Consider the following 26,456-nt stretch of genomic DNA (forward strand, 5'->3'; position numbering starts at 1 on the left):
TTTAGCTAGCGCACTAGCCTCACTAGCAGCTTTCTTCATCGCTGCTGTAGGCTGAACGACGTATGCGCTCCAGGATGAAGCCCCACTAAAGCCCGTATAGTTCCCCCGAGCGCGGGTGGGGAGTGGGCGTCTTGGGTCTCAGTTTTTCCCTCCAGGTCACCAGCACCACTTGCTTCAGTTTCCCTAGTGTCCCAGGGGTTCTGAGTTCCTGCATTTCCTTTCCTGCGCGTGAGTAGGCCGGAGACCTAAGGTTTCCATCTCTTTCCTGAAAGCTGAGCCACTCCTGCCCAGGGTTCAATGTTGCAATCTAGTAGCTGGTGGCTTCGAGTGGTCTCTAGCCCCTGAATGAGAAGGTCCTGGGCCTGTTTTCTTCCCCAGGTCTCCCACAACCTCCCGCTTTAGTTTCGCCAAATTGCACCGGGTCGAACCAACTCCAGTGGAAACACAACCCAAGGGCTCCGTATTCCCTCCGCCCCTGGCGGACCAAAACCTCCCACCCATTTTCAGTGACCAATAGGCTGCGGTATCCCCGCGCGGGGAGGAGCCGGGTCACTCGGAGGAGGCTGTGCCGGGACACAGCGGCCATGGCAGGTAGGATGGTCCGCGCAGGCGGGGACAGGGCAGCGGGACGCGACCTCTGCAGCCAGTTGCTATCTTGCTGCAGCTCCCGAGTCTCTGTCTCCCGCGGCCACGGCCGAGGAGGGGCCGGAGGAGGATGAGGACGACGCGGAGGCCGAGGACCCCGAGCGCGGGGCGGGTAGCCGAGGGCGCAGCAGCAGCCTCGGTGGCAGCGGAGGCAGCACGGCAGGGCCTGGGATGGCCCTAGGGGGCGCGCTCACGAGGCGCGCGGTCACGCTGCGGGTGCTGCTCAAAGACGAGCTTCTGGAGCCCGGTGAGGGGGTGCTATCCATCTACTACCTGGTGAGCGACCCCCAGAGACCGTTCATGTCCTCCACTGCTCGTGCATAAAGGCAGACTTAAGCCCAGAGGAGCCGTGTTAATCACAATGCCACAAAGCCATAACCACTGCCGTCTGGGTGTGTCCGCAGGCAACCAATCTGTGTGACACCAGCGTCCTCATGAGGCCTTCCTTCCCAAGCTCTCTATGGAGATGACGGCTTCAAAACTGTGTACTGTTATTTAAAATGATCGCCCCCCAAAAACTCTTTGTGATTCCAAGAATGGAAGGGAGCTTCACCCTTGACTGTGCCTCTAGTGCCCTCACTGCGAGATTCTAATTAGGGGCTCACCTCTTGACCTTGGACCCAACCCCTCACCTGGGGATTTTAGGCAGGGGTTCTACCTCTGACAACAGTCGTATTAAGTGTTACAAGCAGGCTCTGAAGTTGTTGTCTTCCTGCCTCAGCTTCCCGGGTAGTTGGGCTGACAGGCTTGGACCGCTATGCCTGCTCTGGCGGCCACTGCTTGATTTTAAAGTCGTGCAACTGGGTGTGGAGTGCCAGGATGCCATACTGCTGTGGAAGATGGTGTTCCTATGACAGTAACTCTTGGGAGCCTTAGAATAACAAGGATGCCAAGCCTCAGGGAGTGTGGAGTTAGGAATCACTAGGGTGGGTGTGTTTCAGCCTCCTCTTTTGCTGCAGGGCAGGAAGTTTATTGGGGACCTGCAGCTGGATGGCAGGATCGTGTGGCAGGAAACTGGACAAGTCTTCAACTCACCCAGCGCCTGGGCTACACACTGCAAGAAGCTCGTCAACCCGGCCAAGAAGTCTGGCTGTGGCTGGGCCTCTGTCAAGTACAAGGGCCAGAAGCTGGACAAGTACAAGGCTGCCTGGCTCCGCCGGCACCAACTACATGTGCCGGTAGCTGCTGCTGATGAGGTATGAAGTACTTGCGCTACAGGGAGAGGTGTGCAAAGACCTTGGGGCAGGATACAGTCTGATGTGCTTCTGCAGGGTGACCTGATTGCCTAAGCAGAAAGCACAAGGGAGAGACAGGCAAGGCCAGCAGGACCTCCTGGGCTGCCCGGAGGACTTGCACTTTGATTCTGAAGGAGGTGGTAATCACGAACACTATTGGCAGAGGGAACTGCTATAGGGAAACTGACAGGGAAGAGACAGAGCTCAGAGAGAGTCAGAGTCTCACCTGAAGTAGTACAGCCTGGAGGAGACAGGCTGAATCCCAAGCGTGGGGAGAAGCTGCACCTCGGACACTCCTGCTCATTGTCGCCCTCTGGTGGTCAGTCCAGGCAAAGGCTCAGGCCCGGGCTCCAGTGAGTGACATATTTGTACAGGGAGTGAGTGAGGCGCCCAGCTGAGATTGTTGTTGCTACACTCCATCCCACCAGAGTCCCACCAGTGAAGGGGAGGAGGAGGAACTGCTGTTGGAAGAGGAGGAAGATGATGTGCTAGCTGGGGTCTCATCAGAGGACAAAGGCCACAGACCCCCTGGGAAGGGTTCCTTAGAGCCAGGTGAGGGGCCAGGGTAGAGGTGGGGACTGTGATGTGTGAGGGTGGCTTTGATGTTTCTCAGGGAATCCTGATCGATAGTGCAGTCTAGTTTCACTCTCTGCTGTCTTTCCTTTTCTTTTTGGGTCTGTCTGTCTTCCTTCCTTTCTTTTTTTCTTTTCTTTCTTTTGAGATGGGGTCTCATTGTAGCCCTGGCTGGCCTAGAACTCACAGAGATCCATCTTCTGAGTGCTAGGGTTAAGGGCATGTATTATTTATTGTGATTGGGCATGTAGATCAGAAAACATCTTTCAAAAGTTGGGTCCTTTCTTCTACCATGTGGGTTTTAGGAATCGAACTCAGGTCATCAGACTTGGTTGCAAGACCTGCTGAGCTGTCTCACTGGCCCTGCTTCCCCTTGTTCCTTGGGCATCCTTGCTTCTATGCAAAGAGAAGGGAGAGGAGGGTTTGCATTGACTCTCCTCTCTCTCTCTCTCTCTCTCTCTCTCTCTCACACACACACACACACACACACACACACACACCTTTCCCCAGAGGCCACTCCCCCAGGGAAGCGTATGGACAAGGTTCGAGAGCCCATCCGTTACTGCATGCTGGGCAGCCGAGACTCTGCCAGGTCAGTTACACCATTTGCCCTGGTCCTGGCTTCCCTGGAACCTTTGGTTGGTTTGATCCAGCAGAGGCAGGGCCTAGACTCCTTGGCTACTGAGAGTACTCAGGACGGGTGGGGGTGGGGAAGAGCCTGAGTTCCTAAAGCCCTGGGACTCCCCTCCTGACTACTCCAGGAACCCCCACACTCTGGTAGAAGTAACATCCTTTGCTGCCATCAACAAGTTCCAGCCATTCAACGTGGCCGTTTCCAGCAATGTGCTATTCCTCTTGGTAAGTGACTAAAGTTGATCTGCCTCCATGTCCAGGAACAAGGAACTCACTGACCAGGGTGGGGGACAGGAAGAGATACACAGAAAGTACTCAGTAAGTCCTTACTATTAGTAAATAATAGATCCTTAATTAGGAATGAACCCCAGTGCCTTTGCACATGCCAGGTGCCTACATGCACACCAGTGAATTACATCCCTAGGTAAATGATAGGTGCTTGGTAAATGCACATAGGCTAGCTCCTGCATTGAGATAGGAAGTGCAGCCTCAGCCAGCCCTCCCTATTTTGTCCCCAGGACTTCCACTGTCACCTGACTCGGAGCGAGGTCGTGGGCTACCTTGGCGGTCGCTGGGACATCAACAATCAGAGTGGGTATTGGGCCTGGGTGGACAAAGGTGTATCTGGGGCAGGACTGATGGCTTCTTGTTGGGTTCCCTACAGTGCTGACGGTGCTGAGAGCCTTCCCCTGCAGGAGTCGGCTGGGGGACGCTGATACTGCAGCCACAGTCGAGGAAGAGGTGAGGGCTTGTTTGGAGGGGGCCAGGACAATGGCTGTGTTCTGCAAATCAGTGTCAGTCCCCATGTCTGGGATAGAAATGCTGGCTCTGTGCTTTATATGACAGGATCTTACTATGTAGACCAGGCTAGCCTAGATTATGGCATTCCCCTGCCTCCTTTTGAGTACTGGGAAGATAGGCCTGCTCCTATGCCTGGATGTAATTTTGTTTTGTTAAATTTTTGGATGCGGTAGGTTTTCTCTGTATAGCTCTGGCTGTCCTGGAGCTCATTCTGTAGACTGTAGGTCTGGCCAGGCTGGCCACAAACTCCATGTGCTTCTTGTCTCCTGAGTGCTGGGATTAAAGGTGTGTACTACCACTTGTACAGCCCTATATGTAATTTTTTTAATCTAATGGATTTTTAAAAAAGATTTATTTTATATTTATATGAATATATTGTCCCTGTCTTCAGACACACCAGAAGAGGCCATCAGATCCCATTACAGATAGTTGTGAGCCACTAAGTGGTTGCTGGGAATTGAACTCAGGACCTCTGGAAGTGCTCTTAACTGTTGAGCCATCTCTCTAGCCCCCTATACTAAGGCTTTTCGGAGGCTGGAGAGATGGCTCAGTGGTTAAGAGTACTGACTGCTCTTCTAGAGGTCCTGAGTTCAGTTCCCAGCCACCACATGGTGGCTCACAGCCATCTGTAATGGGATCAGATGCCCTCTTCTGGTGTGTCTTAAGACAGCTGCAGTGTACTTACATGCATTAAATAGATTTTTTTTTTTAAGGATTTTCATATCTTCTGTATAGTGTTTTGTCTGAGTGTCTCTCTGTGCATCATGTTGTGCCTGTGGACGTATTAGAGAGCACTGGATCCCTTGGAAAAGGAGTTATGGATGGTTGTGAGACACCATGTGGGTGCTGGGAACTGAACCCAACAAATACTTTTTTAGGCTTTTCAAGCCAGGATCTCTGGGTATAGCCCAGGCCATCCTGAAACTCACTCTGTAGACCAGGGTAGCCTCACACCCAGAGATCTGCCTCCATCTCTTGAGTGCTGGGATTAAAGGTGTGCACCATCATCCAGTCCCCAATATTTTTTGTTTTATGTGCAAGAGTGTTATGCTTGTATGGTTGCTCTGTGCATGCCTGTGGCTCAGGCATGCCAGATGAGGGTGTCAGATCCCCTAGACATGGAGTTACTGGTGATAGTTGAAACTTCATCTGGGTGCTGAGAATTGAACTCAGGTCCTCTATAAGAGCAACAAGTGCTCTTAACCACTGAGCTATCTTTACAGCTCTCAGATGCTTTTGTTTTTTGAGACAGGGTTTCTCTGTGTAGACCAGGCTGGTGTCTTACTCACAGATCCATGTGCCTCTTGATTCCCGAGTGCTGGGATATGACCCCACTGTCCAGCTCCAGATGGATTTCTTAATCATACTTGGGGAGATGCACTGCTTGCACTGCTTAACTACTTTTGTGTGAAACTCAAGAGCAGCTCAAGGCCCTGGTCCTCCCCACTCTAACCTAACTTGTATGTCTACAGATCCACCAGGTCCTGTTCCTGCGAGGCCTGTCCCTGGTGGGCTGGTACCACAGCCACCCGCACAGCCCTGCAGTACCCTCCTTGCAAGACATCGATGCACAGATGGAGTACCAGTTGAGACTGCAAGGCTCCAGCAATGGCTTCCAGCCCTGCCTGGCCCTGCTGTGCTGTGAGGCCCCAGCTAGGCTCCGGGTTGGGGATTTACCAGGCCAGGTCCACTGAGCCCTAGCTTCAGCCGTCGTTGTTCCCACAGCCCCCTACTACTCTGGCAACCCAGGCCCTGAGTCCAAGATCTGCCCTTTCTGGGTGATGCCTCCCCCGGAGGTGGGTGAACTGGAAGAAAGCAAGTTGAGGGACATGGGTGTGAGTGGGCAAAGTGGGGTTGCCTGGATGAGAGGGAATCAGGTGGGGTTGCATCTGGGCAGAGGTTTAAGGACTAGAGGATGTGCTGAGTCTGAGGCAGGTGACTCCAGTTCTGGGGTGGGTTGGGCATTTGTGCCTGTTTCTCCATCAAGTACCTGGCACTGTGGGCTGGGGACGGGCAAGACCCCCTCTAACTGGACCCCACCCCTCCTAACAGCAAAGGCCCAGTGACTATGGAATCCCCATGGATGTAGAGATGGCGTATGTCCAAGATAGCTTCTTGACCAACGATGTTCTTCAGGAGATGGTGAGCCACCTGCACGTAGTTGCGGCACACGGGTTTTCATTTGTTCGGTTTGAGATAGTCTCCCTACGTAGTCAAGCTTTCCATTATCCTGCCTCAGCTTTCTCAGTGCAGAGATGACAGGTTTGTCCCCACCACACCTGATTGGGTGATCATTCTTTAACAGCTGTGTCTACTCAAATATGTTTGTCATTCCTGAGGGCTCATGGGTGTGACATCTTGGGATGAAGCTAGCCTCTGGCAGTTCTGGGAACTACAGGGTCAAGAAAGCAGGAGCCAGGTGTGTTGCTCCCTGCCCTACAGGTGATGCTGGTTGAGTTCTACAAAGGTGCCCCTGACCTTGTGAAGTTCCAAGAGGCCTGGAGCTCAGAACATACCTACCTGGACAAGCTCAAGGTGAGGCGTGGACCTGTGGGGAGCACAAGACCACAAGGCCACATCCTAAAGTGTGAGCAACAGTCTTCCCTTGAGTCTCAAGAGAGGCTGCAGGACCTAGGTGGCTGGGTGAGGGCACTTGTCACACACCCAGGGGCCTAGGTTGCATCTACAGCTGTGAGTGAGTGAATTTAAGCATGAGCCCTCCTGCTGACTACTGGGTCTGTGTGTGGTGGGTGGTTGGACCTGGCTGGTCCTTTTGGTGTGTGGAGTTGAATGCTCTGCCCAGGACAGTGCTCTGCACTGTGTATCACTCAGACTCAAACAGTGATGCTGGGTATGGCACATATGTCAACTGACATCCAAACGCGTGTGCATGTGGGGGTCTGTGTTCTGAGTCTTATTTTAGGCTAGGCTACCCTGAGCTACACAGCCAAGACCCTGCTCCCCACATCCAAGCCAAAGAAATCTACAGAACCAAATCTTCACAATGGCCCAGGCCTACCGAAGGCTGCGCGAAACCTGTTACTTGAGCTGCAGCCCTGGGAGGCCAGGGACATGTGTCCAGGGCAGAGCCTGACCTCAGTCCTACTGTTGCAGATGTCCTTGGCCAGCAGGACCCCGAAGGACCAGGGCATGTGTCACGTGCTGGAGCAGGTCTGCAGTGTGCTCAAGCAGGGGAGCTGAGCTTACGTAGGCTTTGCTGTCCGGGGACAGGCTGGGTAATAAAGTCTGAGTGCCCACAGCACAAGCCTGTGGCTGGGGTGGGATGGCAGTTGTTGGGGCTTTTGCAGGGGAACAGGGCTTCCCTGAATGAAGATGGGACAGTGGCTATAGAAAGAGATATTTAATACTTTTTAAAAAAAACTTAGGAGTACAGTTCACTTCAGCACAGGCTGGAGCAGAACAGTGTTGCCCATCTAGGGGGAGTGGGGGGTGTGGCCCCACAAGCCAGGGACAAGCCACAGGTTATAGGGCAGCTGTAGAGAAGAATAAAATTGTGCCCAGGATAGAGGCCTCCCTTACTGGAGCCTGGCAGGCTGTGACAGAGCTGGGGCTATGGCCAGCCTGGCCTGCTGGGTTGACAAGGGGCCTGCCAACTGCCTGCGGTCAGCTGCAGAGGCACATCAACAGGTAGCAACAGAACTGGCTCAGGGGAAGGTGCCGGGGAGCTGGGAATGTCCACTTTTCAGGGCCTTTGTGCTTGGTCTTCAACAGGGCTGAGCTGGGTCTGTGGTCCCATGGGAAGTGTACATGTCTGTGCCTTGTGCACTTCTGCATAAGCAGCAGGTGCCAGGTGTCTCCGAGTGCTGAGCTGGGGACCTGGCCAGCCTCTGCTTGCAGGCTAGGGATCCCAAGGATCTGCCTGTCTCTAGGGAGCCTGGAGAAGGGGGAAGGGCCCATTGCCAGCAATGGGCTGGGAAGGGTTGAAGCAGCTGGGAGCCGCCACCACCAGGAAGGCGATAGAACCTCAGGGTGGGCCTTTCTTAGGATGGGGGGCCCCAGGGCTGAGGGAGTGGAGAGGAGGTCCCCCCTGGAGGAACATTAGTGTTTCTAGAGCACCTTGGCATTAGACTGCTGCTGCACTGTGACTGGCAGCGGTGTGTAGGTGCCAGTCACTGAGGCAGAGGCACCAGCACCTGCACATAGCTGAGTGGGAAGAAGCCTGACTGGCCGTGGAGCATGCCCTCATACCAGTTCTCGTCAATCTGGTTGGTAAGCGTGATGAGGTCACCCTCTCGGAAGCCCAGCTCGCCATCATTCTCAGGCTCAAAGTCATAAAGCGCCTTGCAGCTTGGCTGGTCCAGGGGTGCTGGGAACAAGGTAGAGGTGTCAGTGCACTGCAGATAGACCAGTGGCCAGGGTGGGTGGAGGTCGGTCCTGTTTTGACACTGGAGGTCACAGAAGTGACTCTGAACAACCAACAGAAGGGTGAGAGTAGTCCCTCTCACCCAAGGATGGCAGTGACAACTCCCACCCCAGACACTCACGCATGCTCTTGCTGGGCGTCCTGATGGGCTTGTCTGCCGATCTAAATGATGAAGAAGCTGTTAACAGAGGAGGGCAGGCGTTAGTGGGATGAACAGGCCTGACTCCAGCCCTGCCACCTTCCGTGGGGCTTGGCTACCTGTGATCTTAGGTGCTGGGGCGCAGGGGAATCCCCCATTGGGCTGCTCCAGCTCTCCAAGCTCTAAGGGCTCCCGGGGCCGGGGCTTGAACTCTCTCCTGGGGCGTGAGGAGGCTTCCCGCACCCTGCAGGAACAGAAAACCCTGAGTGCCCACATGCCCTCTTCCACTCTGCTGCCCCAGTACCAGGTTGTCATGGACCTGGGCTGGCCCTGACCAAAGCCCCCTACCCCCAAACACTGCCAATCACCTCTGCCCTCACAGCCACCCCCTGTGCACAGTGATGCCCCTGGCTACCGAGGAAACTACAATCTCACAGAAAGGCAAAGGCTGTGGACCTGAGCTGCTGGCCCAGATGTCCTCTCACCTTCTGGCCCAGGCTACCACTGCCATCTCCCATGGGGCTTTGCTCCCTCCTGGGACCCCACTGCTACTAACACACACAGCTCCAGGGACCCTTTCCTGACACAACCCAGCAACAGCTTGCCACAGCCTGTGCATGGCCAGGAAGGTTGGATGCACTGCCCATGGTCATCAGCAGAGGGCATGTAGCAACCGCAGGAACTGCGTGCGGGAAGTGGGAGGGAAGACACTGCTCACCTGCGCTTGAGCTTGTCAGCCAGCTCCTCCAGGATCTGCACGGCCTGCCGGTGGTAGTCCAGCTGGGCCTCCACCAGGGCCGAAAGCTGGCTCACCTGCTCAATCTGCAACAGGGGAAAAGCCAGGTGACATGGCCACACCTTCATTCTGGAGGTCCAACACCCTCTCCTCAGTAGGCAGCACCCTCTTCCTAATGGGACGGTGTCCTGGGCCCTGTGTGGCACGCACATCAGTCTCCAGGAGGTTGTGCATACTGGTCTCTGCCACCTCCTTGGACTCCTCGAACTTCTCTAGGGCCTGGCGCAGCTCCTCATCAGGGATCTTGCCCTGACGCTTCTTCTTGTAGTCAAAGTCAAGGCGTCGGCCCTCCAATTTCTTCAGGTGGTGCTATGGGTGCAGACACATGATGGAGCGGCACAGCTGCACAGGGGCACCCTCCCCACCTACCCAGGGACAGGGCAGCACCTGGATCTCCTTCAGATCCTTGTCACACAGGTTCTGCAGTGGGTCAATGAAGTTCTGCTTGACCTCAATGTCCAGCGAGTCCTTCACCTCAGCCAGGCGCTTCATGGACTCGCCTGCATCTAGCAGGGCATCACCTGTGGGGTGGGGATGGGGGTGGGGATGGCTGTCATGGGCAGGCCTTCCCACTCCTGAGTGACTCCCATGCTAGGTCAAACAAGCCAGAGAATATGGCCAACAAAGGAGCCTCCTGCCAGGCTTCCTTGGACATAGCTGCCCCACTCAGCCAACCCCTCAGCTGCCCCTCACCGAAGTTGGACTCTCCGCCTAGTTCCTTGCCATGGCGGACCATGCACTCTCCCAGCAGACCCTCTGACTGTGGGTAGCCAGGATTCTTCACTTGGCCTCGGATCTTGGATACTGTATTCAGCATAGTCAGCTTGGCCCGCGAGGCTGTAAGAGGACAGATGGCCTAGGTGGGCTCACAGGCTCCTCTCCACACTATACTGTACTGAGGCATACCCCAGACCAGGACCCACATATCCTCAACTGGCCAGTAGGTCAGGAGCCAAGAGGCTGTCTCTGGGTACACTTCCAGCACTCCCAAGGACCTGGCAGTTCACAAAAGAGGGGACCAACTTCCATATATCAGAAGGGATCCTTGTGTGTGGAGGCCACCAAAGAGTAGGATGGTCATTACATTATCACTTCAGTTTAGGGGAAGTCTGAGGAGTCAGATACAGTATTCCCCTTCCCACTGATCTAACCAGAGGTCCAGGCCCTACCCGGGTTAGGCTGCAGATATTCTATGGTTCTGACCAGCACCTCTGCCACAGCCTTGCTGGTGACATCCACCTTCTGTGGAGAGAGACACAATGTTAGAGCCATTAGATGCCAAGGTAGAACTGGATGCAGGCTCTTCTGTCCTCCAGCAGGAGTGGAGGCCATCAACCCCACACCCCAGTCCAGTGTGGAATCCTACCTTTTCCATCTCTTTAAAGTCATCATCCAGTTTGGTCCCTTCGGCCCCACCAACCTTCTCGCTGACGAGCTGTTGGGTACAAGGAGAGAGGCATGTAAGGGCACAAAAAACATTCCTGCTGGCTTATGGGGAGCAACGCTGCGCCTGCCAAGGATTCGAACTCTGGGAAACGCAGGCAGATGGGGTATCTGGATGAGATCTGGAGAAGCTAACAGTGCTGGGGTGTGCTGTGACCCAGCACAGCACTGAGCACTGCCTCTGAGGGCCCAGGCTCATTGCCCTGTGGAGACTATTCCACCTTTCTCAGTTCTTAGGTTGACCCTGTCACTTTGGCAGAGGCAGAGCACAGGCCCCATGCCAGTTCAAGCCTTGTGGATGCTGCAGGCTTCAGGAGGCTCCTGTATACTTAAGTCCTTGGTGCCTGCCACTGTAACATTGACACCTCCTAAGGATGCCCCCCTCAAGGAAGCCAGAACTCGAGTCACAAAGCATACTTTGCAATCAGGAGCCTGGACTTGAAAGCCTGGAGCAGAGTAGACACAGCTGTGCCCTAACCCTGCTGACCTGGTAGAGAGCCCTGAGTGGTTGTGTTGCTATCTGAGTGTGTGTCACCCCTCTGGGGCACAAGGCCCTAGTCTGCTCACCACAATCATCCTCATTCGTCACACCCAAGACCCTAGGACACACAAGCAGGGCAGCCACTGCCGGGGTCACCTCACATGAGGTGTGACAGGTCCACTACTATTTATGGAGACAGAGGGCCCAGTAAGTACTCTGTGGGGTAGTTCTAGGGGCCCTTGCTCACAGGCTAAAGGCATGGAAACTCCACATGCAGAATGGCAGGCTGGCCTCCTGAGAGAAGGTACCAGTGTGGCTTTCAGATACCATGCCCCTGATGTTCCTGAGTTTGAGCTGTTGCCTGATACGAGCAAGGATTTTACAAGGGCTGTGTGGTCCCATGCCACAGTCGGGGACTGTAAGGACTTGGTAGATAGCCTGGGAGGAAGTGACCAAAGACATCAGGAAGTGGGTGGCTGCAGAAGCAGGAAGTGACCTCCCAACCCTGTGCTATGAGCAGACACCCCTAGTGCTCTGAAGAAGACTGCCATAGTCTTTGGCCTGCCCTGTCCACTAGACAGGGCTGCCCATCTTAGATCTTCATATCCATGGAGAGGCCCAAGACAGGCTCTGCTAGCTTTCACAACCAGTCTCGCTTCTCCAGGCTGAGCAGAGGCAGGATGTCACCCACCACAAGGCCAGGCTCTTATGGTAAATTGCAGACAAGTGAGGCGAGGCCACAGCTTCCGGGGTACAGCACCTGGGCCTGGGTAGGGAAGGCAGCAAGGCAGAAAGAGGGGAGCCCAGAGCACACCTAGCTGCTCTTTTAATGACCCCATCTCTGTGGACTGTGATCCAGGGACCCAGCCTCCCCAAAACCCAAGAGCTCCACTGGGGCCCCACATCACTGCCATGAGCAAGCCGAATCCTCATATTCTGAGCCCTTTGCAAAATCACATCCCTCCACAGCTCGTGGGCAGGTACTGGCACAGGGGAGAGCTGGGGAACTCAAGCCACCCACACTCCAGAGCCAGAAGGCAGGGTGCAGGCTGTTTGTAAGTCTGTGGGAGAGTCACCCACAGCCTCCCACAGCACAGCAGGGTTGCATGATGGCATGCAAACACCTAGGTTCTTGGCAGAGAGCTGCCAGCTCTGCAGAGGTCACCATCCCTGCCAAGAGCTGCCTTGCTGCAGTCACCCTGAGGTGCAAACTGGGTAGTGCTCAGCTAAGTCCAGGGCCTCTGGCAGGGCTGATGGGTATGTGAGCATGTCTGCCCTAGCAGGATTGTGCTGGGAACCCTAGGGGACATGCCCAAAGCAATGTGCACTAAGACTGCTCCCGTTTCTCTGACCAGCCTGTTTCCACAGACTTGTCCCCTCTTGGAGCACAGGAAGCCATTGGCCTGGCGACTCATGTTGAGTCTGCCTAATATGGTCTCTGCTGACAATGCTACTGTAAATCAGGCACCTGGGGTGAGGGTGGGGAGGACACAATGGGGAGACTGGCCTCCCAATGGGATCACAGAGACTAGGGTGCTACTGGGTAGAGCCCTTGCCCATATTGCCAAACTAAGCAGAGACAGTGTCTTTCAGAGCATGATACAGACCATCACGGCTGCATGGGACAGAGGAGCCATGAGGCAGGTGACAGGATGTGTGACAGAAAAGCTACTAGGCAGAGTGGGGTTTCTGGCAGGTCCATGGGGGCTGCTGCTGGGCCTTACACAATCACATCCCTTTATTGTGACTTGGTAGCCATGGGGGCGGGGGATTCAATCTGAGCAACAAAGACCACGTCACGAAAGGGGAGGAAGAGCGCCCAATGGCTCACTGCTGCATCCAGTCACAGTCATCCAGAGGGTCAAAGAGGGCCCCAGTGTGTGTGACTGAGCATGACAACTGTCTACGAATGACCATGCTGTCCAGTGGATGCAAGCACCTACGCCTCATGCCCTGCAGCTTCCAGCTCCTGCTGTTCCTGAGCACAGCCTTCAACCTGGGGCTCAGCCTAGTTTAGGGGCAGGCTGGCACAGGTGGGGGTCTTCAAAGGCCCATTTGCTCCAATTTACCAGTGTCAGCACCATGACAGACCCATTATCTACAGGACTCTGGGACCACCCACAGGGAGCCCATGTCAGCCCAGAGAACATAGGACAGGACATGGAGGCTGGCTAGAAAGGATATGATACTAGTGAGGTGTGCTGGAGCCATGTCAGGCCCCTGCTGACAGACGGAGAGAGTGAGACCACCGCACAGCCCAGCCCTCAGTCCTTGCTACAGGCAGGCCCTGGCTATATTATCATTTGAGGACCTCAAGGTTGACGTTGCCTGAGCCTGGGGAGTCGCAGCAGCCACCCTTCCTTCTTAGTTTACACCGCAGTCCTTCCTGCGTAGCACAGCTGTGGAGCCCCACATGCCCAAGCCAAGCCTGTTCCATTCCTGATAGCTGGCTCCTGGTGGGGAGCCATCAAGGGCAAATGGCTCAACAGGCATACTGAGCAGCACATTGGACTCTCCAGAAAAGGGTCCTGACTCAATTATCCTCCTAAGTCAGGAACCTCCAGTTCCCCAGTGTCAGGCCAGTTTCTGAGCCCTTGGGTGAGGCTCATCGGCAAGCTGCTGAGTCTCCTGCCTACATGCCAATACATGTAAGAAGGTGGCCAGCCACTGCTCCATGGAGTTAGTTCCTGGTCCCTGGAGTTAGTGGAATTTCTTGGGGCCAGACAAAGGCCTCCATTGCTCCAAACAGCAACACCAGGATGTGGGGTGAACAAGGTGTCAACAGGAGCCACCGCTGTGCAGGGAGGCATCATGGGCCCTTATCACACATCACAGGCTCTCATAAATAATTGGAATTTGCTAGTTGTGCAAGCCACTGCCTCCTTTTGTGACAGCAGCCATGAAGGAACTTCCTCTGGCCTACCAGGAAGCTCAACAGGACCCTGTGTGCCACCAGGGTGTGGTGCTTCCCCAGAGGAGCCTTAGTTAGAGGCAGTGGTGCCAGTGATCACTCAGATCTCCCCTTAAAAACCACTAAGGAGGTTTCCCCATGACCAGCTTGGGCCATAGGAGGCACATGAAGGAGACAGTCTTGTGTCTCCTTCTGAGGCTGAGGCTCATTTGAGAACTGAGCTTTGGGAGCCACAGGTTGTGGGCTATCAGCTCAAGGCATCATTAAGTCATAGCTGTATCAGAATGTTCCAGGCCTCTCATGTTGTCCCTAAGAGGCTCGCAGCTGGTGGCAGATCAGGCTGAACCTTGCTAAAGTCTTTCTCCTTAATCCCGTCTCAAGTCAGATACGTTGCCTTGCTAAGAAAGTCTGGGGTCTCAGTTCTGGCTGGGACAGCAGAAATCCACACACAGCCTGGTCACTGGCCATCACTTCCTGTTTGTCTCCCAAAACTTTCCAGAGTGCATCCTAACTCTGTCTCCTTATGTCTATGCTGATGGGAAATTGCCCAGCACACGGGCCAGGCTCTTGGCCAATTTAGCTTCTCATCTGTTGGGTAAGGCAGAAGGGCTGTGCCTTACATGCTGTGAAATCAACTTCAGATAAAAACATATACTAAAGAAAGAAAAGGAAGGAAAGAAAGAAAAAAGGAAGAAAATCCAAGCCATAAACAAATAAGTCCTAGTCCCCAGGCCCACAGGGCCTCTGAAGGACAGTCTCAGGGATGCTGCTCACCAACGGGCTTCACAGCCTGGCTCCACACATGCCTAGGAATGAGGAAGAGTTTCATGGATACAGGGCTGACTAAGAAGGCCTGTGTACCACCTGGGAAGCAGTGCTCAGTGACCACTGCATGGCCCTGGGAGCATGGGCTAGTAGCCTGTGGGCGATAAAAGTTGAATTCCCTCATGTAGACAAACCAGGGGGACAGCTCTAAGGGCCCCAAGTTCAGGCTGTTTTGTCTGTTGGAATCCACCTGCACTCATACAACTCTCTCTAGCTACACACTGCTGCCTTAGAAGCAGCAGGAGTTGGGGCTGTCATCCAGTTCCCAGCATTCTGCCTGTGCCTGACCACAGCCACCTCCCCCACCATGACAGAAGGTTCTGGAAAGCCTGAGCAAGCTAGGCAGAATCTTGCTCTGCACCCTAGGGACCTGGCTCTGGTGGTTGGATGGGGCTGTGCCACGGGATACAAAAGTGGGAATAACAGGTTTCTTTGAAGGACAAGTGGGATGGCTGAAACCCTGCTAGACTACCAGGATGACAGCTCTACCTCCCAAAGCTGTAATTTGCACCTGTCACACCAGATTTGTGTGACAACTGACACATGGTGAGGTCAGGGAGACCAGGTTCTACAATCCAGAGTGCTGCTCAGAGAGCCTGCTCTGCCCTCCATGGCTCCCCACCATGAGCCAGGTTATCAGAAATGGAACAAGCTAGGCTTGGGCGTGTGGGGCTCCACAGCTCTGCTACGTGGAAAGGACTGGAGTGAGCAAGGGTGATGGCCACATTCCCATGCTGGGGGTCTGCCAACCCCTCTGTACATGTTGTGTTAGATGACACTGTCCCCTGTAGAAGAGACCATGAGCACTGGGGATTTATTGAGATAGTATTTATTAAGATGATAGACAAATGAATGGCCTCACCCTCAGTGTGTCAATGCCAAGTCACCTAGGTCTGATGACAGGTGACAGGAAGAAGCCTCTGACTGGGAGCCTGTCAGGGTAGAAGCCTGGGGAAGGGGAAGGACAGCACATTCCTGGCATCACACAGCCCTGATGTTCCATCCTCAGCGCTGAGAACAAAGAGTGAACCCCAAACCAAACTCCCCCTGCCTTAGTTTCCTTAGCTGTACTATAGGTGTGCAGCACCTTAGCAGCCACAGTCGCCTGGCCACTCAGGCCCACGGGGGGAACTCCTGGGGCCGGGAGGCTGCACTCTCTAGGAAGGAGTGTGGTGGGCGTGGTAGTACACAAATGTCATTCCAGCACTCAGGAGGGAAGCAGGAGGAGCAGCAGGAATTCAAGGCCCTCTTTCCCTATGCAGTGAGTTTGGGGCCAGCCTGATTTGAAAGCACGAAGCAGGACCAGGGACACAGGTCAGTGGTGAACACTTGCCTCTCTAGGCCAAGGCTCACGTGTGCTCACCAACAGCACCCCGGCACTTAGTTAGGCACAGGTTCAAGGCAATCTGAGCCACAGACACTACCTCCAAAATGAATGAATGAATGAATGAATGAATGAATGATTTTTAAAAAGGAGGGGAAAACCTCTCCTAGACCATGCCAAGCCTCAGATGCTAGTGACACCCACCCACACTCCTCAGGGAGTAGACTGTGTGTCCTATCAACTGTAGCAGTGACAGCTGTTACAATGGTAGTAGGGGTGAAGGAGGCTGGGAAACCTGCAGGTCCCCATGGTGGCCACCTCATCCCTTCATGGCTTGCTGCCTGTCTTCTCCTTTCCTTCTGAGACCCCACCTTCCCTGGCCTGTCTAGGCAGTCTCATAAGGGTAGGGCACAGCCGCCCGCCACAAGGACACTCACTGAACACTGATGGATGCAGTGCCAATTCCCAGTGTTCACAGGACCTTTTTGTCTTGAGTTTATGGAGTAAAATGCGCACAACCCAAGCCTCCTGGCCCCCTCCCATGTGTCAGCAAGTATATCACCAAGGATGTCATGCTGCCCAGCCTCAGTCCAGAGTGACAGCAGTGTCAAACCTTCCTGCCCCCAGTCCCAGCTGCACAAGATCATTATGTTTGGGTGACATCTATGCTCACTGCCCTCTTCTTCCCACATCTGAATTCCAGAGGCCATGTGCTCTGTGAGTCACTCGTGCCTTCCTACAGAGGCTGCCCATCACTGGCCTTGTCAGACAGCACTGTTGGGATGCTTGGGTGCTTGTCAAGACACTGGCTAGTTAAATACGCCCTGTCTAGGTGTTACTAGTCATACAATAACTATTATTTTTGTCTGTGAGGTTCAAGAGGGAAAAGAGGTGATTGACCTAAGCAGCAGCACCATAGGAGGTGCTAGGCCAGACTGGGAGAGAGGAGTGGGGACCTGTGTGGAAACAGCCAGACACGAAGGATGCCAGCGGCCTGTCAGAAGAGCAAAAAGGAACCCAGTATAAGACATAGTTTCATTAAAACTACCAGCATGTTCCTCAGGAGAGCACATGAAACCAGGTTCAGAGGTGCCTAACCTCCTGCAACCTGTCCCCTTGGACACTGTGAGTTCCAGAGTCACTGCAGGAAGGAGGTACTGAGGGTTATGGGGTGCGGGACACCCACAGGGTTAACCTAATGAACTGTGTTTTGTGCATACACCTGAACATATCGCCAGCTTCCTGAATGAATATTCAGCAGTGCCTGTGACCAGTGATTTATCCTCAGTGTCCAGGGATCAATGTGCAGAGCTCAAGGTTGGGTCTGCAGCACATGGGAGGAGCTCCTCTGAAGCTCCTTCAGCCATTAACAAGGACAAGGGCTCAGAATACTGGCTTCCATTCTCTAAAGGTCTAATGGGCCTGGTCCTTAGAGCAACAAGTGTGCCCTTGTTAGGAACACTGGGGTCCCTAAAGCAAAAAAGGCCTATGGCAGAAATGGAAACCTCCCAACTGAGCCAGAACAAACCTCTCCTAGGCAAGTGGTTACAGTGACTGAAAGTAGAGTGAAGATGACTTTCAGAGGCTTCTGTGTCACTTGGTGGGAGGCTTGGGGAGCTAGGACCAGAAGCATCCCACTAGGAACACAGGCCTAGGTGCCAGCTCTGTGAGTGTGCCGATCCTGGGAGCGCAGGGGAACTACAAAGGCAGATGAGCTAGGAAATGTAGAGGCTGGGTGACTAGAGTTCAAGTGATGGCCATGGCCAAGCACAGGAGCCAGATGGGTCTGTCTTCAAATTCATGACGATCCTCCTGCCTCTGTCTCCTGAGTGCTAGGACCCATGCTTGGGCCAGCAGCCCTGGCTCTCAGAGCACAGGGCTAACCATAATGACCATGTACTGCTCCACTGCAAAAACAGTGAGACTTCGAGCTATCTTCCTCCTCTGCTAGGACAAATGACAGATGAGATGGTGACAGCATTTGAGTTCACAGACAACTCATTCACAAAGCAGGTTTCCAACCACCACATATGGAAATCTGGGTCGTCATCTGCCACCTCCTGCTGACAGTGCCCCATGCCATCTCGAGGTCCCTAACTAACAAGACTCATTCTAGATCTCATCAGAAACAGCTTGTGCCTTACACTGAGGAAGGGAGGTGGCCCCTGTATCCCACAATCCTGGAGTGCACAGGCCAAGGGGTACTATGGCTTGCCACTTTGCCTGGCTATAAAGAACAGAGGCAGCACTAGCTGTTACTCTGCATGAGCACAGGCTTAGCCTGTTCCCCTGGTGAGGGTGGAATGGAGGCCCTCTGCAAGGGCCTCAGAGAGCATCTCTACTCACTGCTGGCTGAGCCCTAACAGCAACGACATCACATACCACCCTGCTGACAGCCAGCAGGGCTGGACTGCAGTTGGTTCCTGCTGGCCATGACACTCCTTAAGGCAGCTGCCAGCAGAAGCCACTGACTGCCAATCTTCCTGCTATGCCCCCCACAACCTCACTGCCTCTAAATCCTCAGGTCTTCAATTGTCTTCAGACTCAATCCCAAACCCGCAGGACCCCAATTTCCCTGAGACCATGGGGGAACCATGGTGCTGGACACCAGGGAGTTAAGAGGAAACTGCCACGGGCCAGGAGACTCCAATAGGTGATGTAGGGGAACACCATTCCCATGATGACCCTTTCACAACTTCACAAGGCCAAGAGAGGCTTCTGGGAGGGCATGACTGAGCTCTGCACAGTTCTCAAACCTGCCAAACAGAGGCACCCACCGTGGACCAAAGAATGTACTCTTTACCCTCTCCCTAGAGTATGTGAAACTCCACTTACCTAATCATGGCAAGCAAAAACACTAAGACTCCCCTCCTGCCTTTTATTCCATGGTTCTGGTGATGGAGCCAGAGCCCCTGCCCATACAGGGAGATTTTAAGGGGGGGGGCTTTACCCCAGGCCACGCCTACAGCCCCTCACTGGGGACTTTGAAGGATAGAGAGTGGGGCTCTGCCACTATGTCATACCCTGGAAGAATCCATTCAAGGTAGATTTAAAATGGAGTTTTAGGCTAGAGATAGTGGTGAACAGGTGTGACCTCAGGACTTGGGAAGTTGGAACAGGACTGTAAATTCAAGTTAGGCTGGGTTAGAGTAAGACTGTCTGAAAAGTCAATAACTAAAGCACTTCCTATGAGGAGTAGTCAGGCTGTGGAATGCACAGTCACAGCACAGGAACGGGTGAGGCTCCTGAGCTCCTGCAGAGGTCCATATGCGTGCTGATGGGCAAGCGGGGTGTGTGTGTGTGTGTGTGTGTGTGTGTGTGTAACCAGAGTCACACTCAGTGCTGGGACAGGGGACAAGGGTGTGGGTGTGGTGAGTGCCAAGGTGTGGCTCTCAGAGAGAATGGAGGTCAGGAGAGATCTAGAGGACAAGGTGGTTGCAGATGCTCTGTAGGAAGTGACAGGCAGTATAACCACATCCAAAGCGTATGAGATGCAGCCAAGGCACCTGGACCAAAAGAAGTAGGTCTCCAGGCTAGAGGTGGTCTAACTCAAGGAGACATGAGCCGGGGTGTGTGGAGACTGGTGTGTCCCAGCAGGGTGGCCTAAACCCACCAGGGAGAAAGGCAACCTGGCTGTTCCCAGCATGCTCTGCCAGCTATGGGTCACAGTTGCTGACACCCTGTAGGCTCCTATAGCCTAGCCTAGCAAGCCTCTCTCCCGAGTCCTGGAGATACATCCTAAGGCCAGAGGGCTATAGCCAGGTTAATCCCTCTGTAAGACCAGTCAGACCTGCTCCTGGCCAAGTTTCAAAGGAACCATGAGCTACCACCCAGTTCCCTCAAGTACTACATGATCCCAGGAAGTCAGGCCAGGGACTGTGGGAGACCACAGAGCAGAAGCCTCACTCTTAGCTTTGAGCAGAAGGCCACCTTGGTGGTGCCTGTCAGTTGGTGCCAAAAGCATATCTTGGCACAGCCTGCCTCTAGGAGCATGCTGAGCAATACCAGAACACACTGAATGCCATGAGGGTGAGACTGAGGTGCCGGGTGCTCATGGGCTGAGACAGCTGCCCTCCAGCAAGCACTGATATGCCAGAGAGACAGGGTAGATGGGAGGAAGGCACAGGACCAGGCAAGATGCACAATGCCAGCACAGAGAGGTAGGGTAGAGCACAGCACAGCCAGGTAGGGGTGGGCAGAGCTATGAAGACTGATCTGACGCTATGTACAAGATCCACCACCAGTGTGACCCCAAAGCTCTGGGCAGAGAGTTGACAGGTTCCTGATGCTACAGGACAACTTAGCCTGGACCCCAGAAGCCTTGGGACCGATCTGCTTTCTCACTGACATGTCCTTCACCCTTGAGCTGCTACACAGTTGGGCACATTTTCTGTGTAGGCCAGAACCCAGTTCAGTTTCCACTCGTGACTCAGCACAAGGCAGAAGGGCACCTGTTAGTTGTGTCATCCTGAAATGCTTAGTAAGCATGCTGGTCTTCAAGGGTCGGCCACCTTCCCTACACAGCGGGGTAAGGGGAGAAATATTGAGAGTCACTCAGCAGGGAAGGAACCCCAGCTCTGGGAGTACTCCAGAGAGCTCTGCTGGCAAGTGCTGAGTCAGGGCCTGGGAGGAAGCCACAGCTGTGGTCCACAAGTGCTTGGGAAGTGTCTCATGACCCCCTTGGTCCAAATCAGCAGGTTTTCTAGGAGCTGAGCGGAAAAGGAAAATGAGGCATCCTGCAAGCTGCATGCAGGCCTGCAGAGGGCAGGAAGAAGAAGAGGGCCCTACCTAGGCAGCAGGGCTAGCCCCCAGCAGAGAAAAGCTGAACACAGCAGCTGTAGTTCTCTCTCTAGTTTTCCAGAGAGAGCTCAAAGAAGGACCAGACAGTGGCAACTCAGCCCATTATATATCCACACACCTGTGATACCAGCATTTGAAAAGCTGAGGCAGGAGAATGGTCCTGGTTTGGGTTTGTTGTTAGTCTAGGTGACTGCTGCTAGACACAGGGGACCCCTGGGCTGCCAGGTTAGTCTAAGTGGTCAGTCCCAGGTCCCAGTGTTGGATGGTACCTAAGGGACAACACCTGAGGTTGACCCTCACAATAAATATATAAAATGGCCTGGAGCTAGAGTTGGGGGTATCAAGCAGAGTCAAGCCTAAGCCTGGTTCCATGTCCTACCCCTCACAAAATGCTCCTGTGGCCTCTCAAATCCCACCAGGAAAGTGGCAGAGAGGGTGGAGTCCCTTGGGTCCCTAGGTCATAGGCTGTGCTTGGTGGAAGGGAATGGACACACATGCAGACACACACAGACATATGCAGGTGCACTGCATGCACACATATGTAACAGGGGGCTCTCTGGAAGAATCCACGCTGAAGCACAAGGAAGATGGATGGGTACTAACAAGAAAGGTGGGACAACAGGACTATAGTGGTGGGGTTTACAAACAAGATGTGACAATCCTCACTGACTGTTGTAAAGCCACAAGCTGGAGCTGCCTAGACTGTCTAGGTATGGGGATGGTGGGAGAGGCTGTGTAGCACACCCAGATAAATAATTAGCTGGGCACTGGGAGCCCAGAGTTCTGATTCAGGTGGACTTTCAGCTTACAGATTAAACGTGGCCTCATGTGGAGGAAATCAAAGCAGAAGCTGGGGTGTAGCTCAGTATCCAGCTGTACCCATTTCCAGTGGAGAAGCACCAAACATATCCTGAAACCCATAGAATCCCCAGTCTGCAGCCCCTCCTATCCCTCAGGCCTTATGGGAAGTTAGGACTTCTCCAGCAGGCTGGGAACTAGGCAGCTCCAGCACAGCTGGAAGCCTTAGGCACTGCTGTGGGGGCAGGGCACTTGCCTGGTACTTGGTAGCCACTGGGCAGTCACTAGAAACACACAACACACCCACCCACACACACAAGTCACTTGAAAATGCAGTTGTAATTTTTTTCCCTAGATCTGACCAAGCAATCTTTCTTTTCAAATTCTCCCTGTCAGGCAAAAAGAGGGTTTAAAGGAGGTGGGGTGGGGTAGAGACTGCATTCCCAGCAACCATAAGCACCATTCTTACTTATACTCCATCTCCAGGCTGCCACAGAATGAACAGAAAACCAGCGAGCTCAGGCTAGCAGTCAAAATACCCAAACAAACTTCTGAGCCTCAGGCCACTTCCATCTGCACCCAGACTTCCTCAGAACCTACACACCAGGGTGGAGTCAGAGGGGACCACAGCTAGAAGACCTGTGCTGCCTAAGCCACCATCCCTCCACTTCCCCACCTGCAACAAGTGAAACTTCCAACTTCCCTTACAACCCAAGCTCATTTTATACATGACTTGCAAGGCTTGGCTGGGTAAAGAGCTAAGGACCTATGAAGATAGTATCACTGGGTCGGGGTGGGGTGGGTTGAGTTGGTACTTAGCTGTCGGGGCCTAGTTGCCTGTCCAGCTCCATTAGAACCTTGCCTTAGCACCCCTGAACTTCTTTCCATAACCAGTCATTTCTGATTCTTTATAATGTGGGCTGAGGATTATTTTGCCTTTTCTGAGTCAGGGTCTCATGTAGCCCACGCTGGCCTCAAACATACCATGTAGCTGAACTCTTGACCTTCCTGTCTCCACTTCCAGATGACAGGTGTGTGTGGAGGTGAGGATGGAGGCCAGGGCTTCCTTACAGGCTAGGTGAGTGTTCTACCTACTGACTCCCAGTCTCTCTCCTGCTTGGTTTTTTTTTAAAGACAGGTTTTCACTATGTAGCCCAGGCTGGCCTAAAACCCAAAACCCTTCTGATTTTCTAGTACACAGAGATGACAGACATAACCTGACACACTGGCTTGTGGTTTCTCTTTCTTACGAGAAAAGATAATATGGGGACTCGGGAATCGACCAGAGAGGCCTTACTTAGAGAAAAGAAACACAAGAGAGGGACCCAGGTGAAAGAGTACAATGCTGAGAACCTGGAAAGCTTCTTCTGCAAGAGGCTGGGCCATGGGCCATCTCTGTGCTACTCTTGAGAGCTGGCTCAAAGTTCTTTGGGACAGGCCCTTGGAATGTCTAAACAGTAAATTGATCCTCAACTGAGCTGAGCTTTCCAGGTTTGTAGGCGGGTTGTATGAGTGGCTGTCCAAGTGGAAAAGAATCTGGTGGCTGCCCTGTGAGTCCCTCCTACAGTACCTGCTGGGAATCAGCAGGAGAGGGGCCTCCGGGAACTCCATCTGAGGGATCTGGGGCCACAGACATTCAAACAGAAGGATAGACACAGAACCCAGGCTGGCATCACACTCTTAAGACCAGGTGCGTGTGGTCTCTTGCTTACTGTATAGGTCCAACCAACTCAATTCCATCTGGGAGTGTGTGCTGCAACATTCAACATTCTTGCACTTCTTCTTTAGTCCTCTCTACCCCCACACCAGCCTCTCTACAAGGTCCATTGAGCTTTATCCTTAGGCAACTGCTGAGCCATTCCTTTCAGCCCTTGGGTGAGAGCACCAGCTGACTGCTTCCTCTGGCTGGGCCTCTCCACACTGTGGGGTAAATCTTTCTCACAGGCATGGCCCAAGTCATTCCTTACACTGTTGCTCATCTCTCTGTGGAATCTACTCGAGCCAGCTCCACACCCAGGATTCTCAGACTGTAGCGCACAGCCACAAGATTAGCACATCTGGGGCTCCTCAGAACAGAAACTGGGCAACAAACTACATGTTCACAAACTTCCCTGCACAGATTCAGAGCTTGCATGACCATGAGTGGCAGGCTTTGAACTATTCGTTTGTGTGAGGTTTCACTACATACCCTTGGAACTAACACTGTATACCAAGCTGGCCCTCAACTTGTAAGAAAGCCAGGGCTTCCTGAAGGGTAGGCAAGCACTCTACCAACTGAGCTACACGCCCAGATCATCTGCTGTTGTTTTGAGATATGAGAAGTTCTTGCTTTGAAGTCCAGACTTGCCCAGAACTCATAGCTAAAATCCTGTCGTAGCCTATCAGATACTGGGTGACAAAAGGCTAAACTAAAAGCCCAGGCCCTACTCTGTCCTCAGCATTCTGAGAGCTATTCAGGAGTTCTAGAAGGGGAATGCAGTCACTCCAACACCCTGGACTGAGGTCTGGCCTCTGAGCTGAGACTGGCATTGGAAAGGATGCACAGACAGAAGAGAGCCTTCTCCAGCCACACTAGCATCAACCCTGGTGACCTCTAGGGTATCAGACATAGCAGCCAGGCTGCCTCCATGGGCTTCATTTTGAAACAGATCTCACTACGGCCTGGGGTTACAGGTCTGCCAGGTGAATGTCCATGTGATATCCCATGTGAAATGCTGGGGCTGTTGTTCAGGGTACAGCTTTTGCTAAAGTGGGCAAGGTCCTGGGTTCTAACCCCAGCACACAACCCTCAAACGAGAGAGAGAGAGAGAGAGAGAGAGAGAGAGACAGAGACAGAGAGACAGAGAGACAGAGAAATCAAGCAACCCAAAGGAGGAAAAGGCAGAAGAAACCCAAAACAGACCATAGAAAACTCAGTCATGAACTTGGCAATCCACTTCTGGGGAATTTATCTTACAAAACTGACCTCGTCAGTGAGGCTCGGTGGCAAATGTCTGTAACTCAGCACCGGGAGGTAGACAGGAGGGTAATGAACGAGGCCGCTCTGGCCTGATTGAGCCAGAGTGAGGAAACAAGAGTTTTCTCAAGTGGAAGTCTGGGATATCTAACCTAGTCCCAGCACTGAGGGAGCCAAGGGAACAGCCTCACTTGAGCCCAGGAGTTCAAGGCAAGTATAAAACCTTCAACACACAAAGGCATCCTGTCATGCCAGCACCTGAGAGGCAGAGGCAGAATGGAAAATTCTGGGCCAGCCTGGACTACACAGCAAAACTTTGTCTCAAAAAAACCCAAAAAGTTCCAGAGGGATATTACATTACAGAATGTCTGAAGACATCTGTTGTCAAGATGAATACCTCCTGCCTGGGGTAAGGTTCTCCGTGTTTATACAATAAAGGCCAGGATGCCCACCCTAGAGAATTCCTGAATGTCAACACAGCCAGAATGGAGTATTCCAGTTCAAAGTCATGCTCTGCGTAAGCACTGAACCCAAACCACCAAGTACCCAGGAATCTAGAGTACAGTATAGCCATACAAATGTATCTTTAAAAGAAACATACAGGCCGGGCAGTGGTGGCGCACGCTTTTAATCCCAGCACTTGGGAGGCAGAGGCAGGTGGAATTTCTGAGTTCGAGGCCAGCCTGGTCTACAGAGTGAGTTCCAGGACAGCCAGGGCTACACAGAGAAACCCTGTCTCAGAAAACCAAAAAAAAGGAAAAAAAAAAAACATACATATGTTTTAGAAATGGGGAAACCAAACCTGTCACATTTTGTAACTGCAGAAGCTTAAAAAATTACTTTTCACTGTCTCTTTTCAACTTGGCACAGTGCCTACCAAGAGAGTTTTCTTTTTTATTTCATTTTTGAGACAGGGTGTCCTTATGTTACAAAACTCTGGCTGGCCTCAAACTAACAGATCAGCTTACCAGACTCTGCCTCCAGAGTGCTGGGGTTAATGATATGTACCATCTAGTGAGTGGGAATGTTTGTTTCTGTTTTTTAAGGGTTTTTTTTTTCAATCTGTCTTACAGACACTGGAGAAAAAAAAATGGGACACTGAATATTTTTCTAAGCCCTGTGTGGACTTGGTAAAAGTGTCCATCAAGATTTTTTTGGATAACAACCTAGACAAACATTTTCTGTGGCCTGCGGCTATGTGGTGAAAACCTCGGACGCATAGCCTGGAGACTTGGGGTCTCGCGTCCATCCTATAGTGCCAGGAATCGAACTCACGTCGTAAAGTCTGGCGGCAAGCCCCACGCGATGGAGCCCTCGCACACCCGGTGTCCCCCTTCAAAGCACGGAGACCTGGTCTTCCCTTCCCCGCCAGCTCAGGGGAAGCCAGCTCGGCTCGTCCGCGGTCCCCCAAGCCAGGCCCGAGCCCAGATCGTCTGGCCTCGCCTCACCTGGCTCGCCTTGTAGAACTGCTTCTTCAGCCCCGCCACCGACATGCCGCCTGCCGCCGTCAGGCCTCCTGCTCGAACTCAGGTTTCCGCCGGCGCCGCCGAACCGACTTCTTTCCTCCGGCGAAGCCACCGCCAAATCAGCTTGCCAGCTCTGCGCCCCCGCCCCGGAGCCACCTTGGCCCGCTAGCGCGCACGCGCGACCGGGATAGTACAAGGCAACCACACACTTCCGGTGACGCCCCCATATCTCCGCACCCCACCCTC

At 53.4% G+C, this 26,456-nt stretch overlaps 2 protein-coding genes across 3 annotated transcripts; one reads left to right on the forward strand and one right to left on the reverse strand.

Annotated features, from left to right (window-relative positions):
* The first annotated feature begins 509 nt into the window (after positions 1 to 509).
* Positions 510 to 7,411, forward strand: Mpnd (MPN domain containing). Of its 2 annotated transcripts, XM_028761423.1 has the most exons (13): positions 510 to 591; positions 665 to 921; positions 1,605 to 1,841; positions 2,309 to 2,432; positions 2,964 to 3,045; positions 3,215 to 3,311; positions 3,605 to 3,677; positions 3,751 to 3,827; positions 5,360 to 5,528; positions 5,613 to 5,683; positions 5,940 to 6,029; positions 6,330 to 6,422; positions 7,002 to 7,411. In XM_028761423.1, exons 1-13 carry the CDS (start codon positions 585 to 587, stop codon positions 7,086 to 7,088), a joined length of 1,464 nt encoding a protein of 487 aa, XP_028617256.1. In that variant the 5' UTR covers positions 510 to 584; the 3' UTR covers positions 7,089 to 7,411. The 2 variants fall into 2 exon arrangements, with proteins under 2 accessions (XP_028617256.1, XP_028617315.1); XM_028761482.1 differs by lacking the exon at positions 510 to 591 and having other exon boundaries at positions 808 to 921; positions 1,587 to 1,841.
* Positions 7,234 to 26,404, reverse strand: Sh3gl1 (SH3 domain containing GRB2 like 1, endophilin A2). Its single transcript, XM_028761635.1, has 10 exons — positions 26,193 to 26,404; positions 10,573 to 10,641; positions 10,376 to 10,448; positions 9,900 to 10,043; positions 9,594 to 9,727; positions 9,357 to 9,515; positions 9,129 to 9,232; positions 8,530 to 8,654; positions 8,393 to 8,449; positions 7,234 to 8,214 (listed from the first exon to the last, which is right to left on the reverse strand). Exons 1-10 carry the CDS (start codon positions 26,235 to 26,237, stop codon positions 8,018 to 8,020), a joined length of 1,107 nt encoding a protein of 368 aa, XP_028617468.1. The 5' UTR covers positions 26,238 to 26,404; the 3' UTR covers positions 7,234 to 8,017.
* Positions 26,405 to 26,456: the final 52 nt, after the last annotated feature.

This window comes from Grammomys surdaster, unplaced genomic scaffold, assembly GCF_004785775.1.
Source record: "Grammomys surdaster isolate TR1022 unplaced genomic scaffold, NIH_TR_1.0 62, whole genome shotgun sequence".
NCBI lineage: Eukaryota > Metazoa > Chordata > Mammalia > Rodentia > Muridae > Grammomys > Grammomys surdaster.

Excerpts from the sequence above, each read along its gene's own strand:
- Mpnd (XM_028761423.1), top strand. Across the intron at positions 3,046-3,214 it reads GGCAGCCGAGACTCTGCCAG|GAACCCCCACACTCTGGTAG; the intron begins GTCAGTTACACC and ends TGACTACTCCAG. Across the intron at positions 3,312-3,604 it reads GCAATGTGCTATTCCTCTTG|GACTTCCACTGTCACCTGAC; the intron begins GTAAGTGACTAA and ends TTTTGTCCCCAG.
- Sh3gl1 (XM_028761635.1), bottom strand. The coding sequence starts at position 26,237 with ATGTCGGTGGCGGGGCTGAAGAAGCAGTTCTACAAGGCGAGCCAG. Across the intron at positions 9,728-9,899 it reads AGGCGGAGAGTCCAACTTCG|GTGATGCCCTGCTAGATGCA; the intron begins GTGAGGGGCAGC and ends CCCACCCCACAG. Across the intron at positions 8,450-8,529 it reads CCCAGCACCTAAGATCACAG|CTTCTTCATCATTTAGATCG; the intron begins GTAGCCAAGCCC and ends CTCTGTTAACAG.